This window comes from Canis aureus, chromosome 35 (genome assembly GCF_053574225.1).
Source record: "Canis aureus isolate CA01 chromosome 35, VMU_Caureus_v.1.0, whole genome shotgun sequence".
Lineage (NCBI taxonomy): Eukaryota > Metazoa > Chordata > Mammalia > Carnivora > Canidae > Canis > Canis aureus.
The window spans coordinates 12,865,856-12,885,507 of NC_135645.1; the positions used below are offsets into that span (position 1 = coordinate 12,865,856).

The 19,652-nt window shown below is 45.8% G+C and overlaps 1 protein-coding gene across 2 annotated transcripts; it reads right to left on the reverse strand.

Moving 5' to 3' along the window:
• Positions 1 to 3,189: 3,189 nt before the first annotated feature.
• Positions 3,190 to 19,045, reverse strand: TIGIT (T cell immunoreceptor with Ig and ITIM domains). 2 transcript variants are annotated; one of them, XM_077883955.1, is made up of 4 exons: positions 18,479 to 19,045; positions 17,158 to 17,487; positions 14,391 to 14,497; positions 3,190 to 5,550 (listed from the first exon to the last, which is right to left on the reverse strand). In XM_077883955.1, the coding sequence occupies exons 1-4, from the start codon at positions 18,750 to 18,752 to the stop codon at positions 5,317 to 5,319; spliced, it is 945 nt and encodes a 314-aa protein (XP_077740081.1). In that variant the 5' UTR covers positions 18,753 to 19,045; the 3' UTR covers positions 3,190 to 5,316. The 2 variants fall into 2 exon arrangements, with proteins under 2 accessions (XP_077740081.1, XP_077740080.1); XM_077883954.1 differs by having other exon boundaries at positions 3,190 to 5,553; positions 18,479 to 19,043.
• Positions 19,046 to 19,652: the final 607 nt, after the last annotated feature.

Here is a 19,652-nt window from a genome sequence, read left to right on the forward strand (position 1 = left end):
TCACCATTTTTTTTCCTTCCCATGTGCAAATCAGTATCTATCTGCCTCCCATGGAAATAACCATGTGACACTACACCCTTCTATCCTTGTATTGAAGGAAAACTCATGGCTCAAAATATGTCCCCATTTGATGATTTGGGGGACCTCCAAGAGGCTTCTATTTGCTCCATAACCCCCTTCTCGTATACCTACACATAAGAGCTCTCAATCTCATGGTCCTCACGGAAATTACTGGCATGATGAAGAAAACGTACATCTTATTTGTCCCTAGGGCAGTCAACGCGACAAGTAAATTCACCAAGTCTTCAGTAAGCACCTATATTTCACTCAACATTGTGCAGTTTGTGAAGGGAATGAAGACAATTAACCCTGACAAGCTTTGAAATCTAACAACTAGGAGTAAAGATTCCATAAGATCAAGAGCTAGGTTGTACTGTTCAGATTGTCGGTGCCACGGAAGTTCATGAACTAACAGAAAGATATACGGGCTGGGTTCATCAAAGAGGGGTCCAAGGAATGAGCAGTTTGGGGACTCCCAGGTACTTGCAAGCTTTGGGTTGGAGGAGGTGAGTGTGGATGGACATTTCCACCAATGTGAGAAACACGGATGCCTTGGCAGGGGCTTGGGATGGGGAGAGTCTGAAGGAGAACTCTGGGCTGAAAGGTGACTTCTATGAATTTAAATATTGACTTCTTGCATCTCAGTCACTGAACCCCTAAGTTCTCCTGATACTCTAGCAAGTCAAAAATAAAGAAAAGCAAACATTTCACAATGCATGATTTGCCCGTATTTGATTTTTTGTGAACCCAAAAAAACACCTTGATGAATTATTTATTTTAATAATTTGAAATAACAATTTCATATGTTGGATGATGCTTTGCTGCTCACAAAGTTAGAGCCCTGCTTCGGCCCATGTCCTTCTGAGGACGGCATCCCTATAGTGTGCAAGGTGAAGACAACTCTCTAATCACTTTCCTACTCTTTCAACTACTGCAAAATCTTCCACTATTCCACCCCCCCCCCCCCCCGGAGCAAATGAATCATTTAGGAGTTAAATTTCCATGTCTTGAGATCAACTTAATTGTAAACACAAATACAGGGACTGAAGGCAATGACAATACTCTGCTTTAAAAAGTCATCGATATCCAAGATATGTTCGACTTATTAAAAGTTTATCTCACTTAAAACACAAAATTTTAAAATACAGAGAACTTGTAGACCCCAAGGATACATCTGCAACTCTTAGCATTCCTTACATCCCAGTTTTCAAGAGTTCGATAATTCCAGACACCTGGGTTGCTCCCAACAAGGTTTGATGCCCCCTCAGGGACCTCTGTGGCATCAGCAGCAGTGCCGTGGAACAATAATGAGAACATTAATTCTGCATTTTTAGCTTACAAAGACTCAACCACATTTTCTTCGTCTTCCCGAGAACCTTAAGAAGTAGGTATTATTATCACCATTTTACAAATGAGGAAACATTTATAATGAGGATCAGGAGGTTAAGTGGCTTATCCAATGTCATAAAACTAAATAGCAGCACTTAGCACTTAACCAAGTATCCTCTCTGTCCATAACACATCCTAGCTACTTCTCTTTTGATCTCTGCAAAATCAATTAGACTTTTAGCACCAGAGGAAGTATTCTTCACATGAAGTCAGAATAAGTGTAGTCTAGGGCAAATCCTGTGATACGAGTCTATTCCTGCATAACACCTACGAGTTGCAAACCTTTTGACAACGATGACCCTGTTTACCTGAACTCGATCCCTTAGCTAATTCAGATACCTTTTGGGAAGAGTCTGAAATAAACAAATACACAGTCTGTTTTTAGGGCTCATGCTTTGTTTTGATCAAAGGAAGGACACAGCAAAAGAAAAACGAAGGACACGGAGAATAGAAGAAGACCTCCATGTTTATTCCTGGTGGGAGCCCTTTCAAATGCACAGCATCTCTACACCCACCCAATGGCTTCTAAACATATCTCTTCTGTGTTTTCTCCATACGCAAGGGAATTACTAGAATTGTGATGTCTAATATAGTAGCCATGCCATTATTTACACTTAAGTTAATTAAAATGAAAAGAAATTTAAAATTCAGTTCCTTAGTCACATTCACCACGTTTCAAGTGCTCAAGAGTCACATGTGGCTGGTGGCTGCCATATTGAATGGCACAGATACAAAACATTTCTATCATCATGGAAAGTTCTATTGGGTAGTATTATCCTACACTCTACTTTCTAAAAAAAAAAAAAAAATTCTATCAAACATCAAAGTACCTAATTCTGATTTCTTGAAAGCTCAGGCTCTTGCACACATAAGAATCCTTTGGGCCTCTTGGCAGGTGTACTTTGGAGTGGATGTGGAAGTTTACTAGTTACAGCCATGAATTAGGATTGGGAAGAACTGGAAGATGGAATAAAACTCACAGCCCACAGCTGGCAGCCACAGCCATGCTGCTGAGTCCTTCCCCTTTGTGGGTATAGTGTGCCCACCAGAATGCTGCCAAGCGTACGCAGCACACACAGCCACCCTGTCTGTCCAGCTTAGCACTGACGGAAACTGTATGCACCTGAGTATATGATGAAGCACCTCAAAATCACAGGTGAGAAGGAATGAGTCATGAAATAAAATTGTATGGGAAAATACTGTCTACTCATGAAGATCACCTACCTCAAAACTCCATGAATCAAAATTCCTCATATTTATTCAGGGCAATTCTCTGGATTATAGATCAGACTCTAGATGCCGAGGCTTAGAATGTGAAGTAATAAAGGGTTGGGAATCAATACGTTTATTCCTTCCCAAACTCTCATTCATTAATTCATTTTTTCTCCCCTTCTCCTACCATGAAATCCAAGAGGGGATCCAAGAGGGGATCCAAGAGAGCGTAGGATCACTTCCTGTGTGCACTTAACAGTCTCCCACCTCCATCTCCCCTGTAATACTTTCCTATGTGTTTTTTTCAAATGTCATAGTAGGAGGGAAAAGCCTCCTCAAACTCTATTTTGAATTAGAGAAAAAGAGAGAGCCCACCAGTCAGAGATAGACACCCTTCCTTGGTGCCAGCTTGGCTTGGGTGTAGGGTCTAGTGCTGCGTGGTCCAATAAAAACATAATGGGAGCCACATACACAGTTTTAGATTTTCCAGTAGCCACATTAAGAAAGTAAAAAAAGAAACAGGTGAAATCAATTTTAATAATTTTATTTAACCGACTATATCCCAAATACATCCTCTCAACATGTAATCAATATTTTTAAATTACTAACATGATAGTTTATATTCTGATTATTCACACTAAGCCTTCAAAATCTAGCGTGTATTTTACACGTCTAGCACAGTACATCTCAATTCAGATTAACCACATCTCATACACTAGACGGCTACCCATGCAGAGTGGCTATCCCACTGGACAGCCCATGTGTCCAGGAACCCGGCTTTATGGGATCATCTTCTCTGGTCCTCCATGGAAGATCCACTTCAATGAATTCCATTTTAAAATGTATTTTCTAATTCAATCTCATTTTAGCAACCTGACCTATTTATAACATCTATGGGTCCTTTTATATTTTTATTACCATCCAAATGGCATTTCCTGTTTACCATAACCACGTTAACACTGCGACTCTCAGTCTAGCCGAGACCCAGTCGCCATCTCTCCATCAAACTGCCACTCCCTTTTGTCATGACATTTTAGTTCCTCTCCAACTCATGAATTGGGTTCTACTCCCAAGCAGTTTGCAGGAGTTCAGCAAGAAGAGTGGGGTGACCTGCCCTGGCACATCACAGCATCTTACGTGCATCTGTCTGTCTTCCGAAAGATTTAGCACTCTGGACAGATTTCAGCTCCTTGCTCCTAACTACATACGTATTTGGTAGAGTGACCAAAATCCAAATCCAAATCCAAGGAGCAGGAGTTGAATCGTCTTCTTGCTCAGGCTGCCTAATTCTTAGGGAGCAGAGCAGAGCTTGATTTCAACCACCAGTAAGACAGCCTTCTTCCCATCCTCACTCAGTTCCTATGGTCGTGGAAGAAAACCTGTCACCTGTAAGCCCACCTTCCCTCCTCACTCCTGTAAGAGAAGTGGTGGCAGGATAGAGGCCGGATGCCAGTTAAACAGAAACTGGCACTTAGATGCCACCCAAACCCCAGCACGAAGAGCTCAAGGGGTGAATTTAAGGGTTCAGAGAAGCTAGGGAGAGGGCATTCACCTTAAACCCTCGATCCCCCTCTTTCTTCTTTTTCTTAGGAAGAGTCCCTATGTTTTAAAATCCAGGTTTTCCTTTTGGTAGGACACAGATTCCTTCCTCACAAGCTCAATGGTGGATTGATAGAGAAAAGGTGGGTCCTGGCCGGGGGCTAGGATGCAGCTCCTATAGTGGACCAGCACTCCTGCGCATGTCCCTGGCAGGCATCTGGAAGGCCTCGAGTCCCCTGAGCAGGCCATCCCTGGACTCCAGGCCCACCCAACAGAAGGAGTCCTGAAGGATCTGCCCGAGGAATAAAATCCCAAGCACTCTCAGCTCCCTTGGTTCTTCCATGTGGGAATTTCATCAGCTCTGCTTCAGTTTCTCCACCCTCCCTAGACACAATTCCTGATCTCACCACACTAGCCTCACTGTTCCCTCCATCCTCCCGAGCCACTTCACCCAGGCAAGCTTGGCCTGATGACCACAGCCTACGCCAGTGGCTCTTCCCAAAGGCCTGCGTCTTATATCTCTGTTTTCGCACTACCTTTCATGGAAATGTCATTACCCTCACTTATCTGTACGGTCTAAGGGGGCTGAGATCCGAAAGCCTGGTGTAGTCCTGTCCAAACCTCCCCTTGGCAGCCAGTGCCAGGCCTTGTTCATAAAATGCTTTGAAAAAAAAAATAATAAAATAAAATAAAATGTTTTGAATGCGTGGTTGCTGATGAAAATGACTGGGAGAAATGAGATGAGTCTTACCATCATCATCGTCGTTGTCATCACCATCATCCACGACAAAACTGCCACTTGCCAGGACCACCAAAGCCCTGCCCGGTGCTACGAGGGGGAATGCGTTCCTCAGAGCCACAGGGTCTGCCCACACTGCCCGATTCAGAACCGACTCATTGTTTCTTGACTCTGCATTCACAACCAAGATACAAGCTGCCCACTGTGGGTCTGCCACAAGGGAGGGGAGGGAAGGGCGGGGACGAGGATGACATTCACTCACTCAACTGAACACACACTCACATGCACGCACAGCAGCGATGGAGACCGCAGACCCTTATGTCACCACCTGTCACAGCAGGGACAGGAATGCGTCTCCCAGAAGATGCCTCTGCGAGCTAACCAGTCTCGGCCAGGAAGCTGAAGCTTCCAAGGCTCCTGTAGCTCAGGACGTTGAAGTAGTCGTGTGGCTCAGCATAGTCGTCTGCCCTCTGCTCCGTGTAGAGGCCCACGGGCACCATCTCTACCTGGATGGCCCTTCCAGTGGACGACAGGATGCAGGGACTCTGTTCCTCCTGTTCATACGTCATCGTCCTGAGGCCACTTTCCCCACAATGGACTCTGCGACATTTCTTCTAAAAACAAACAAACTAGTAAGTGAGGATGTAGGGATGTTATTCAGAAGTTACTTCTCAGCATAATACATAGTTATGATGATCTCTCTCTTCCTTTCTTACACACACACACACACACACACACACACACACTAACAAGGTTGTGTTCTTACCGACACCAATTCCCCAACCCTTAATTGCTCAACGTCATTACAACTAGATTTCAGGACTAACCGCTCCAGTGAACCTACACTTGCTCCACATGCAATGAGCCCTGCACCCCATTACTTACTACTCTCTAAGGCCAGTGAGGTGGCTTTCTGCCTCAAACTCGCTTGTTCTCTTTACTGCATCTGACGCTGTCGACTTCTTCCCTTATAAAATGTTCTCCTTCCCTGGCTTCCATGGCATCACTCTCTCTTGGTTCTCCTCTTCCTGAACTCCCACTTTCACCCTCAGCTAGCCCTGCTTTTCTTCTGCCCCCACACTGGCTCCCCAAATAAGGGGGTTCCCCAGAGCTCGACTTTCTGTTTCCTCACACTCAACACCCTCTCTGAGTCACTTCATCCAACGTCCCTCTACAAGCACCATCGGCCCTCTGAAGATTCCCGATCTCTACCCAAACTAACCCAGGCTTCTGCCCTGAGCTCCAGGCCTAGGCAGTCATAGCAAGTCATCATAGCAAGCCCAGACTCACCATGTCTCAAATGAGACCATCATGTTCCCTCCTCTACAAACTGTTCCTGTCTCTGCATTCTCTACTGGCTCATGGCACCAGCTAACCAGAAACCTGAAGCCCGATGTTAAACTCCAATCAGTCTAATCCCATCCAATTGTACTCCTAAGTCACCCTGAAATCACTTCTCACTTCTTTATTCCCACCCTCGTGTTTTATCTCACCCTATGCTTCTACGCCTGCCTGCCTCTGGACTCCCTCTTTCTTCTGGTCTGACTTTCAAATGGCCACCAGCATAGTGATAGTTCAGGACTGGGAGTTGGAAAAGCTGTGCTTCTGCCTACAGCCCTTTGATGACTCCCCTTGTCTGCTGAAGGATGCTTAATCTTGTATAGAAGCTACAGGTAGATGTCAAGGGGTTTGTAAAACCCCACAAGTCAGTCCATAACTTCACTACATTCCCTGCAGGAGATTGTATGTGATGCCCCCTAAAATGCCTTTTGTGATTTGGTCACACTTACCTTTCCAGCTACACCTCCTGCAGTGTTTCCCCACCCAACACCCCAACTTTTGGTATAGGGCCTGGGTGCCAGAGAGATGCCATTTTTTGAGAAGCTGCTATGAGTATGCACTGGCTCACAGCATATGTAATCTCAGCAACAATCTTATTGAAGTTTCTACTTTTGAATAAGTAAAGAGGCATCAATAGGTGAAGCACCTTGTCCTGGACCAAGTTCTGAGTTGGGGCCAGGCCATGCTCTGTCTCCTTGGCCAGGCTGTCTCTCATCTGATAGCTTCTTGAATGCCATGCACTGTTTCCGACCTCCCCAATTTTATATATGCTACTACCACTGTCCATTTCTTGTAGTTCCCCAAAAAGTTGTCTCTTCTTTCCTCCCAACTCAGCTCTATAGCACATTGTCCAAGAAGCCTTCTTTGACCTTTCTGGGAGAGTGACATTCTCCCTGGATGCTAGAATATGTTCCTGGATGTTCTCTGTTACAACATTCAGTGCTATCCTGAACTTATTATTACTCCTCTCACCTCTTCAGCCCCAAACCGTAAGCCTCCTGAGGGAAGGATCTCTTCTCTACTCCCCTTTGCAACCTCATAGCCCATACAGACATTCAATATATGTCTTAGGACTGAAATGTGTGTGTACTCACACATGTGTGCACACACACATATGCACATGCAAGCATTCTTCCTCAGCACCGTACCTCAAAGTCCCAAGCAGGGACTCATGGTCAGATAACTATGATTGCTCTTTTGGGAAAATAGAATAGACAGCAAAATCTGTTTGGGAAAATAAAGGGTGTGAAATCAGCCATTACCCCATAGAAGAGCATCACAAGGGAAGGTTGTCCTAAGCCAAGGAAATCAAAGACTAATAAGCACAAGCAGGATGGCAGAAGAAATACCTGATAACATCCCAATGTAAAGGTAACACCCTCTTGGTCTTTCTGGAAACTGTTCTAAACATGTCCTCATCCCCACCATAGGTCTGGATAACAAAATCCCAAAAAGCCACACACAGGCTTAGAAAATAACAGCAAACACAAACCAAATCTCATTCTTCCCACCTTCATTGCTTCCTGGGATAGGAAGCAGCAGCATCATGGGCTAGAGCCAAGCTCATCAGTGCACAAATAAAAGCGAACAGGTAGGGTGAGTGGGCTGCATAGATGTACATCATGAATAAATATCAAAAATTAGGGTAGGTGCCACACTGCAGACCCTGAGGAACCTGGCCCAGAGAGAGGCCATCATCTCAAAAGCACACATAGGAGCCAGGTGGTCTCTCTCCACTGTGTCATTCATTCCTTTTCAATAGCAATGGCTGCACCCTAACCACAGGTATGAAGAAAGAGCATGGTCATCATGGATCGTGCTGATGCTGGACTTCAAAGAGTACTACATCCCTTGATGCAACCCAGTCCATTTAAAAAATATAAATACCCAATTCTTTCTCAAAGAACTGATTGTGACCTCTGATGCTGGTGTGTTCTCATTTCCATTCTTAGACTAGCCACACTTGCCCTGGAATATTAAGACCATTTTGGTTTCCAAGGTCTTCTGAGAAATGTAAACATGCCTGAAATGGGTCTGTCAACAGTCCGGTTTTCATTTCACCCCGCCTAGGGGACTCTGTAATTGTCAGTATAAAAAATAAGCCTGGGACTGATGTCCTAAAGGACCAAAGGGAGCTACAGAGATTGCAGCTGGGTCCTAGGAGGACAAACATTGCCCCTAGGAGAATGTGAGGAGGACGGACAGTTGGCAGTCATTGTTATGGAGCTGGACACACCCATCCCTCCTTTCTCAGAAGGTCCCGTAGGGGAATTTTTTTTTTCAATAGCTGCTTAGCAAACAATATCCATTCATTTAGTCATAATCAATCCATGCAGGATCCATATTTTTGAGTACCAAGTATTATGAAGTGCCACGGTAAATAAAATTCATAATAAGAACTTAATCACCAATACTTATTACTACATGCCAGGAAAAATGCCAAGTGCCTTACATGAATTATTTGACTCAAGTTTTCCCACAACCCTACAAATCATAATTATTCCCATTTTACAGATACTACCACAGCAACTCAAGTGGTAGAGCCAGGATCCAAAACTAGGTCTGATTCCAAAGTCTATGCTCCTGAATAATGCAATCAACAGGCTCTCCGGGTCTGTAAGGAAGGCTGTTGGTACCCCGCTCAGATCCTCCCTACCTAATCAGTGCTCCCACTCCCCAGACACTGGGACTACCGGTGGCTCATAGCTGCCCCTTCTCTGGAGAATGGCTTTTGGGCCCTCTCTGGTGAGTAGCCAATGGGCAGTGATGACCGAGGTGAGTGTTCAAAAAGCCAGCTCCCTGCCTCAAGGTACAACCAACTCTGCATAAAATCTTACTGCAACCAAGTCTCCTGCTGAGACCACGTCAAGCAGAGCTTTCTTCCCTCAGCCTTATCCTGATTCCCTCACTACCCTTTACCTGAGAGTCCATCCCAATAAATCACTGTCACCAGAATTCGCATGTCAGGCTCTATTTCTGATTTAAAAAGGTGTTCCCACTAGACGGGATGAGCACTAGGTGATATGCTATATGTTGGCAAATTGAACTCCAATAAATAGATAGATAGATAGATAAATAAATAAATAAATAAATAAATAAATAAATAAATAAATAACTGCTCCCGTAAGTGACCCTAGAAGCAGAAGCAGACACAGGATGGGATTATGGAGGAGAACCCCCCCCCCTCCCGAGGTGGATGGGAATATAAACCCCACTACCAGTTGTGAAATGGGATGGGACACAGATGGAAGGGGATTCTCAGCTGGTGTCACATCTCTAATATCTGAGATATATGGGAAAACAGTATTAGAACTGTGGAACTTGAGACACCTGGGTGGCTCAGGGGTTGAGCACCTGCCTTCTGCCCAGGTCATGATCCTGGAGTCCCAGGACCAAGTCCCACGTCGGGCTCCATGCATGGAGCCTACTTCTCCCTCTGCCTGTGTCTCTGCCTCTCTCTTTGTGCCTCTCATGAATAAGTAAATAAAATCTTTGAGAAAAAAAAAGAAAAAGAACTGTGGGACTGAGTAGCTTTTACTTAATTCCCCCAGATGCACTGAGGACAGATCAGGATAGGCTTAGATCTATCAGCACCTGGAAGCAGCACCTGGAAGCAAGAAGTACCTGGCAGCTTCAGGTGAAACTTGGATGTTTCAGGAAACATCCATCTCCAGCACTAAAGGCCAGGCACAGGACCTACCTGTAAGAGAGAGAGAACTTCGAAGCAGAGCTGGATTCTAAGCTTGGGCAAGCCTCCTATGTCTAGAAAAGAAGAGATCTCTATGACTCGGGAGGAGGATCCCTGGGTAGATGCATTTGAAAGCCACCTGCTTCTCTCGTATCATCTGGAGCTGCCAAAATGGCCCACTTCCCCTTCATGGAAGGTAAGGCCCTCTTAGGACCTGTCTCCACCTCTTGTATGGGCCATCAGCCCCATATTTAGGGCAAGACTACAGCCTGGACTAGCTGAGAGAATGTCGGGAATCCTGAGGGAGGAGAGAGGTTTTACCTAAAGGACATGGGTAACGTGTACTGGCAACAATGGGAGAACGTGTCTGGGAGTGAATCCTGAGAGTGATGGTCTGGGCTGGGCAAGTAGATTATGAGACTGGGCGAGGTGTAACTTGTCAATATTGAGACCTATCTCATGACTGAAGATGTAACACCCGCACAAGGGTCCCAGAAGATAAGGCTAATATACTACTGTCAAGAGAGATGCTAATACTGCTTTGGCAAATTATGGAAGAGAAAAACAAAATGCTCAAAGAGGTGGGGGTGCTATAATGGATATGTGCAAAATCATAAGGAACATATATCTATTGGTCCCTACCCTCAGTTTCTACTAATGTTTGGTCTTTAATCCTGGCTCCTGACACAGTGCTCCTTAAACCCTTATAATCTCCTGGGTGATAGGAATGTCTGACACAGGACTCCTAAATCTCTTGGAATTTCCTGGTGATAGGAATGTCTTTTTGTTCCAGTGAGGCAATGTTGGCTGGGCTCCTGGATGGAGGCTGGTGACCAGAAAGACCAAGCCATGATTAGAAACTTAGAACTGTCAGCCTCACTCGACTCTCATACTCCAGAGAGAGGAGAGAGGCTGGAAAATGAGTTCATAATCAATCATGCTTCTGCGATGAAGTCTCCATAAAAATCTCCCAAGTGTGGGGTTCAAAAGGCTTCCAGTTTTCTGACAACATCCACACGCCAGGAGGGTAGCATACCCCAACTCTCCAGGGACAGAAGCTCCTGTGCTTGAGACCTTTCTTGACTTCGTCTTGTGTACCTCCTTCATCTGGCTATTCATCTGTATCCCTTATCATATTCTTTATTATATAATAAACCAGTAAATGTAAGTGTTCCTCTGAGTTCTGTGAGCTGTCAGCAACTTATCAAATCCAAGAAGGGGGTTGTAGGAACTTCAATTTATAGCCGGTCAGTCAGAAGTACAGGTGACAATCTGGGACTTGCAGTTGGTGTCTGAAGTGAGGGCAGTCTTGTAGGACTGAGTCCTTAATTTGTGGGTTCTCATGTTAATTCCAAGCAGATAGTGTCAGAACTGAATTGATTGTAGGACACCCAGATGGTGTAGAAGAATTGGTCAGTGTGGGAATAAACCCACCCATCTGGTGTTTAGAAGTGTTCTGTGCAGTGTTAAGAGTAGAGAAGAGGAAAAAAACAGAGTTTTCCCCAATATAACCTACTAAATCAGGGATTGGCAAACTAAGGCCCATGGCTCAAATCTGGCCCACCACAGATTTTTGTACTGCCCGGGAGCTAAAAATGATTTTTATATTTTTAAGTGGTTGAAAACAAATTCAAAAGAAGAATAATATTTCATGACACATGAAAATTATATGAAATTCAAATTTCAGTGTTTATAAATAAAAGTTTGTTGGAACACAGCCATACTCATCCATTTGCATATTGTCTGTGGTGCTTCATGCTACAGCGGCAGCGTTGAATTGTTGCAACAGAGACCATATAGCCCACAAAGCCTAAAAGATTTACTATCTGGCCCTTTACAGAGAAACTTGGCCCTTCCCTGTACTACGTAATTTTGAAAATCCAATAGCTAATTATGTTTCTAGGGAGGAGCCAGAGGACACTCTTGGAATTTCCTGGTGATAGGAGTGTCTTTCCCAAAGGTGGGAAGGAATGTGCTAGGGAAGAGAGCAACGGGCATCACTAGGAGGCTTCGTGGTATCTCTCGTCTCTATGCTGGGGCTCAATGCTTTCATAGAACTGGATCAACACGAATGAGAAGACCCCCAAATAATATAGGGGCAGTGGCAGCTTAAGAAACAAAGTGGATGCAATTACTGCAATGGCAGCCAGGGAAGCCTGACCCACGGGGATATTAAAATGGTTAATAAAGCAGTGTTCCTAAGAGAGATAGAGATGGACAGCCAATAAGGGGCGTTACTTATATATGTAATCAAGAGATCAAGAATACATGAGAGAAGGCCGAGGTCAGCACCCCCTAGAAAGTCAAGACCTCTTGCCCAGTTTCCAGGTCTTTGAGCGACACTGGGTTGAATATCATCTGTTCACCCCTCAACTCCATCCTCCAACCAGCCTTCTGTTTCCTTCCATCCTGATTGTTTCCTAAGGAGACTGAACTAGAGGTGTTGCATCAGTGGGCTCCCTTGCTGTCAGGCTTGAGTTGGGTTCAGCCAATGCAGTAGGGGAATGCAGGGAAGGAGAGTGAGGTGAGGGTATATTGTCACCTGGCATTCTGTGTGCCAAGGGTGGCCTTGGGCTGGCTATAACCTTCCCTCAGGACTACAGAACTTCTCAAGGTGGTCCCGTCCACAAATCTCTCTCTATCCAGGTTCTGGTAATCATCCTCTCCTTTCCCCTAAAGACTAAGGGTGACACCAACATGCTGCTACATCCTCCTTAATGCCCAGTCCTTTGTAAATGTCTGTTTTAAACTGTCCTTAACCTATCCACCTTAAAAGCCCTACATGGTCCCTTCTACATCTAATTATATCACTGTACAGTTGCTGAAAATCAAAGAGAAAGAAAAATTTAAAAGAAGCAGAAGAAAAAGCCATGTCTGCAAAGGAGCAAAAATAAGATTCACATAATTTCTCAACAGAAATATAGGAAGCCAGAGCCCATGGAAAAATGTTCTCCATGTGCTGAAACACAGAAACGTAGACCAGCAAAACAGATACATCACTTTTAAATTAAGGAAAAATATATTTTCAGACAAACAAAAACCAGGATGACTCATCACCAGCACAAAAGGAAATACTAAATAATATTCTTCAGACAGAAGGAAAATGATCCTAGTTACAAGATAGGAAATGCAGGAAGTGAAGAGCAACAGAAAAGATAAGTCTAAGTGAATATTAACTTTATATTAACTAATAACTATAATATTAACTATTAACATTTCCTAAGATTCTTGCATAATCCAAGAAATGATAAAAGCACTCATTTATACTAGACCTTAATAAGTCAAGGGTATATTTTGTAAACTCCAGTGTAACCACTAAAAGAATAGCAAAAAATGCCTCATTACCAAATAGGTCTTTTTTTTTTGTCATAAAAGACAGCAAGAAAGACCAGGGGGAAAAAAAAAAACAGGCAAAACAAATATGAAGAAAATAAGGTGGTGGCTATAAATCCACTTATATCAGTACCAACAGCAGCAAGTACACATTCCAGAGAAAAAAAAGTCAGGGATGAAGAGTTAGGTTGTTAACTGAGTGGAACCCAGGTTGGGGAGAAGTGAATCAGGAACTAGGGAGGGGGTCTGGATGAGGCGGAAAATAATGTTGGCAATCCCATTCTTGCCTTCCCCAAAATGTTTGGTGACTAGAATGAGGGTGACCAGGGAAGTCTTCAAAAGTCCAAAAGGGCAGACAAAACAAGTGGTGGAAATCCCTTCACTCATCAGTAGCTACGGTTACAATACAAGCACGTGACAACGTGCCACTTGTTCACCACAACCCTGTGACAGAAAGCAAGCAGAGTCACCATCGTCCCCACTTTCTGTACGAGGAAGTGGAGGCTCAGGAGATTCAGCAGCTTCTCTGTAGTCACACTCGGTGCTGACATTAGAAACTACATCATCCGCTTCCCCATCCAGGGCTCTTTCAGCTGAGTCGCCCTCTTAAGCTGGAGTCACAGAGGATTTGCAGTCTGCTGATCCTGCCATGGACCTTTCACTCCTCAATCTGGGGAGTGCTTATTACACACCCTACGGAAGTGCTACGTAGCCCAAGAATCTGGAAATGTTGTTAAAGATTTAAAAAGCTAACATACAAGACTCCCTAGATGCCCAAGATGCATCCAACTCACAAGAGATCAATCGAACTCTCAAGGGAGTAGCTTTAGGGACAGGCAGGAACTACAAACTGTTAGGTGATAGCAAGATGGGAAGCATACCCCAGGCTTTCTGGGGTCCCCAGACAGAAGGGGGGGAAGGAGACAGAAGAAGAATGGAAACAGCTTCCCTGAAAGGCAGAGCAAGGACCATAGAAAAGCATGAAGAGCAGTGGGAGAGTTTACATCTAGATATTTCTCTGGGCAGAAGGGGACTTGGAAGGACAGGGATGGGGTGCCCATGACCGAGACGTGCAGCCAGAATCATTACCTTTCTGGTCCAGAGGCCCCCCAGGATGACTGCCACACAGATGACGGCCAGCACTGAGGCCATGGCTCCCAGCAGTGGGATCTGGAACGCAGCGCTGCGCTCAGCCACTGGAGGGATGACAAGGTAAAGAGGACGGGGTCAAAACCAGAGTAAGAGGCACCCACCACACAGTGAAGCCCCTGTGTCGGGGCACTGAGATGGGGGCTCGCCAGACCTTTCTCGAACCCCAGGACAGGGGTTCGAGAAAGCCCAGCTCTTCGGACAGCAGGGCATCAGCTGGCCTGTCGTGACATCAACAGCGGATCTCCCGAGCAGTGGCGCACCGCTGCTCCACCTTGACGTCAGAGCTGCCCACTGTTAACACCCCTTCCTCTAATCGATAAAATCCACTTTCTATAATAATCGTGAAATGAAACAAACAATAACATCCAGGATTTAAAATAAAAAAAACCAGAAAGTGCATGTTTGCTTTTTATTAAATTTCACATTTATAACCATACTAAGTAAAAAAAAAAGTTTAATTAAAAATTAAAATAACGTTAATATTAAAATACCAAAAAAAAAGAGAGCAAAAAGCATATAATCTTTCACCTTAAGCCAGTAACATTATTCCTGCTGTGAGATCCTAAAGAGAATAAAGATCTAGAGCTTTATTCTTCACTTCTTCTCAGCACCTGGCACGTAGCAGGTGCTTAGTGAATATTTGTGACATGAATTAAAGCGTGAACAAATGAACTTCTATTAAGATGTAAAATGTAAGGAGGAGAAGCAGAAAGAGGGTTTTGAAGAGAAGAGGGGAACGCCTGGGTGGCTCAGGGGTTAAGCGTCTGCCTTTGGCTCAGGCCATGCTCCCGGGGTCCTGGGATCGAGTCCGGCATAGTGCTCCCTGCATGGAGCCTGCTTCTCCCTCTGCCTGTGTCTCTCATGAATTTAAAAAAAAAAAAAAAAAAGAGGGATAGCTGACCCAAGGGGAGTGTGAAAGGAACAGGACAACTGCCAAGATGTGAGCTATACTGTCGATGGAGGAGTTTCCAGGCACTTAGTCCCACCCCCCACCCCCCCCCACCCCTCCTTCCCAGAAGTTCTGGAAGATCTCAGGTGTCCAGGGAAGTCTTGAAAGAATGGCCTAGCGGAGGCTATCCCCTCTAACTAAGGGGTTACAGTGTGGGAAAGGCGGCTAAGGGATGCAGTCACTTAGGACAAGGCAGTGCTCACCGTACCCAAGGGTGCGAGGGCGAGAGCCCGAGCTCCCCAGATGAGTTCCTTGCCCCGCAGGTGGGGAAGGGGGCAGGTGGGGAGCCAAGTGGTCATGCGGAACACAGCTCCCGGGCCAGAAAGGGCGCAGGCTCTCACCCCGCTGCTGCGTTGACCTATGTCAGAGCCAGCCAAGGAGCAGCATTTGAAAGGAAACTTTAAAGTGGCCTTTCATCTTCTCAGTCATAAAATTTAATCTCTAACACAATAGATGGCAGCAGATAGAAGTTCTGAGGCTGGGGCAGCCCGGGTGGCTCAGCGGTTTAGCGCCGCCTTCAGCCCGGGGCGTGATCCTGGAGACCGGGGATCGAGTCCCATATTGGGCTCCCTGCTTGGAGCCTGCTTCTCCCTCTGCCTGTGTCTCTGCCTCTCTCTTTCTCTGTGTCTCTCATGAATAAATAAAATCTTAAAAAAAAAAAAAAAAAAAGTTCTGAGGGTGTAGTTTAGTGAAACCAGAGGCTCTGTGTTAAAACCAGCTCGGCTGCCCTGAGCAACAGAGCTAGGAAAGCTCAGGCCCTGCCTCCATCAGGCAGTCCCATGTGAGTGGCCGGCACTCAGAGCTAACGCTTGGCGCTTACCGTGTTCAAGGCCCTGGTAGCACCTCATAAGGTTACATTTATTTCCATTTCACAGATGAGAAAACTGAGGCGCGGAGAAGCTAAGTAATCTTGTCTGAAGTCAACTGCTGTTGACCAGGCTTTGGACCCAAGCTGTCAGGTGCCCGAGTCTGACCTCATGAGCACTCTGCTCTACTGTCTCTCAGGTCAGTAATCTCTTCCCACTTTCCAGAGAACTGGTTTAGGTGTTCGGGTGGATAATGAATGTGAGAGCATTCTGGAAAGTGTGAAGTACCATACAGATGTAAATTACTGTACTTGGGCATTTAGCGCACACTGTGTCTAAATCCTTTATCAAGGGATCCCTGGGTGGCTCAGCGGTTTAGCGCCTGCCTTTGGCTCAGGGCGCGATCCTGGAGACTCGGGATTGAATCCCACGTCGAGTTCCCGGTGTATGGAGCCTGCTTCTCCCTCTGCCTATGTCTCTGCCTCTCTCTCTCTCTCTCTCTCTCTCTCTCTGTGTGACTATCATAAATAAATAAAAAATTTAAAATAAATAAATAAATAAATCCTTTATCAAACTTCGATGCTAATTTTAATTTGCATGATTGAAGCTAAACTAATAAGCAAGAATGACCTTCCCAAATGACCCCAAAGACTATTCTTCCTAACCAACACACATAAAATGCACCTCTTACCCAAAACAGTGGTTCTCAATTCTGGCTGTGCACTTGAACCACCAGGCTTTTAGGGCCTATGACATCCCAACCTTGCCCCTGGAGGTTCTGATTAGGCTGGTCGGCAATGGGGCTCCAGCAGCAGTACCACTGACGCTCCCCAGTGATTTGAATGTGAACCGAGGTTGAGAAACTCTGCTCTTGCACACTGTTTGGCAGAAACACATTTTCTATCCTGGAGCATGAAGGTCATCAGCCACCCTGCTCCAGAGGGCATACCTGAGCTTTGCAGGACCTCCAGAAAGAACGTCCCTCTGTAAATCCCATCAGGGTAGGTGTGATAGGTACAGAGGTACTCCCCCGTGTCATTCCTGGTCAGCGACTGCAGGGTGAGGCCCAGGTTGGGGCCTGGGGCCACTCGCTCCCTGAAGGCCGGATAGATGTGCCACCCCAAGTCAGTGTGATGAACGGCCAGAAGTTGGTCCTGCTTCTCCCAGTTGACCTGAGTCACGTTGGCAGTGGTGGAGGAGAGGTGACATTGCAAGGTGACAGAGCCACCTTCCTTAGCAGAAATGTTCCCCATTGTCATTATCCTGCCTGACACAGCTCCTAGGGAAGAGGAGAAAGCGAGCATGAGTCCCAGGTCAACAGCTCTCCTTGAATCTTCCCATAGAAATCCCAAAGGGCTTTAAGGCTCGAATTGGTTTCGGGGATGACAGACTTTCCTGTCCATCCTGTCACTCCCCACGTGGACTATAACTGCTACGTAATGGGGCACTTCACCCACTCAGGATATCCTGCTGTAATCTAGCTCCATGACGAGCCCATTGATTATTTCCATACTTACTCTGTGTCCCTACCTAGAATATAAACCCTTTATCTTTCAGCAGCCAGTTCTGTGCTGGGCACATTGTCCTTTGAAAGAAAACCTGGCTGTTTGGTTGACTGCCATTTGGGGTGCCTGGAAAAAACCTTCAGGAAAGCCACAAACTCCAAAGGAAAGGAGGACTGGAGAGAAACTCTTTCCCCCAGACCAAAGCGCCCTCCTCGGCACTGACCACCCCCAGCACCTTGGGCTTAGCTCCAGCCTCAAATGGTTCAAAAAACAAGATAAAAATGAAATTATACTATAGTTTCTCGGTATCTGTGCCAGACATCTCGGAAACATTTGTCTATGATTTTCAATACCAAAGGAAACAGATGTAAAAATTCAATCTATAATGAATCTCTGGAATCCATGAAGAAGACATTATTGATCCCCAGAAAACAGTGCCCTTCTAAAAGTCTCCTCAAGGACAGGACACAGAATGATGGAGCAGAAGCGAACTCCTACAAACGAACGGATCCTTCCTCCCCCTTGTCCCTTTCTTTCCCTCAGCTTCCTTTCTTGGGTTGGCCAGTCAGGCACCCCAACCCAAGTCCTTCATCCGCCCCCCAAAACAGAACCGGACCTCCTTCCCCAACGCTGCCTTTTCTCACCCAACAGGACACAGGAAGGACCCTGACAACCATGTGTTTCCTCCCCTCGCTTCCCCTCTGCTCCCAACCTCCCTTTCCTCTTCCTCTTCCTCCAGATCCAAGCTGGCTTTTTAGGCCTTACCTGAGGTAGGGAGGGGAGCCTGCCCCAGCCCCTGGGCCCAAATCAGGAGGAGATACCATTGCATGTTTCCACCCAGCGAGGGGGCCCACAGGAAGCAGCCGAGGCCTCTTCTGCCGCCGAAACCTGTGGACTGCAGCTGCGAGGCCAGAACTGAGCCTATGAGGAGAGAGGGTCTCGGAAAAACTGAGTTCAGCGAAAACAATGTCAGAGGCATATATGAAACGCTCTCAACAAGTACACAAACTGCATAGGGCAAGCCCACAAGAAAGACCATGAAGGAAACACACTAAAAAATAAACAAAAATGTGGTTAGAGGCACACTGGTCTTTGGGTTACTATTAGTCAATCTACTGTTTTTTTAAAGTCCTGTCTTAATGCGCTTGTTTTGTATCAACCTTTGTCTCCCGAACCCGAGGGCCCTGTGTATCTGTGTGATGCCCAAGATTCTGACATTCTTGTTACTGATGGAGTTCACTGGGCTCCCCCTGGCTTCATCCAAGAAAGGAAGGTGTGCCCGTAAGAGAAACCGAGGCATGCACACTTACAGACCAGGACCCGGGCCTGAAATCTAATGAGCCAGTGAACTAGAGGCGTTGACTTCAGAGATGAGTTGTGGGCAGGACAAAAAGTCTTGGACAATAGGCCAACTTTCCTTTGAATGAGGTTCTGTTCCTGAATCTGATTTCTTCCGTCTTTGTTTATCTGGACTGAGACTTTGTTGAACTCTGGCTTAGTTTTTTCCAATCCAGCAGAATCAGAGGAGACCAGTTCTTGTGACTCTTGACCCACCATGGAAACCAGCAATGCAGAGAAGGGTGAGCCCCAGTTACCTGACCCTGGGAAGGGGTTCGTTGACACTAGCCTGGAGTCCCTGACTCATTATCAAGTCTTACTGTTGACCCATCCCTCTTCCTTCCCTCCCTCTGTCTGTTCCTGCATCTATATGAAAGTCCCGAAGGCCTATGAAGCACCAGACTCAGCACCAGGCTCTGGGGATACAAGGGTGAATGATCATAGACCCTGCCTTCAGGCAGTCAGAGCTTGCTCTCTGGTGAAGCTACATTCTGGGGAAAGCAGGTGGAGGGTCTCCATTGACCTGCCTCTAGGGCTGCCCTCTGCTACCTTGGGCATGTTTCCTGGTATATGTCCTGAAAATCTGCTCCTCCCCCAGGGA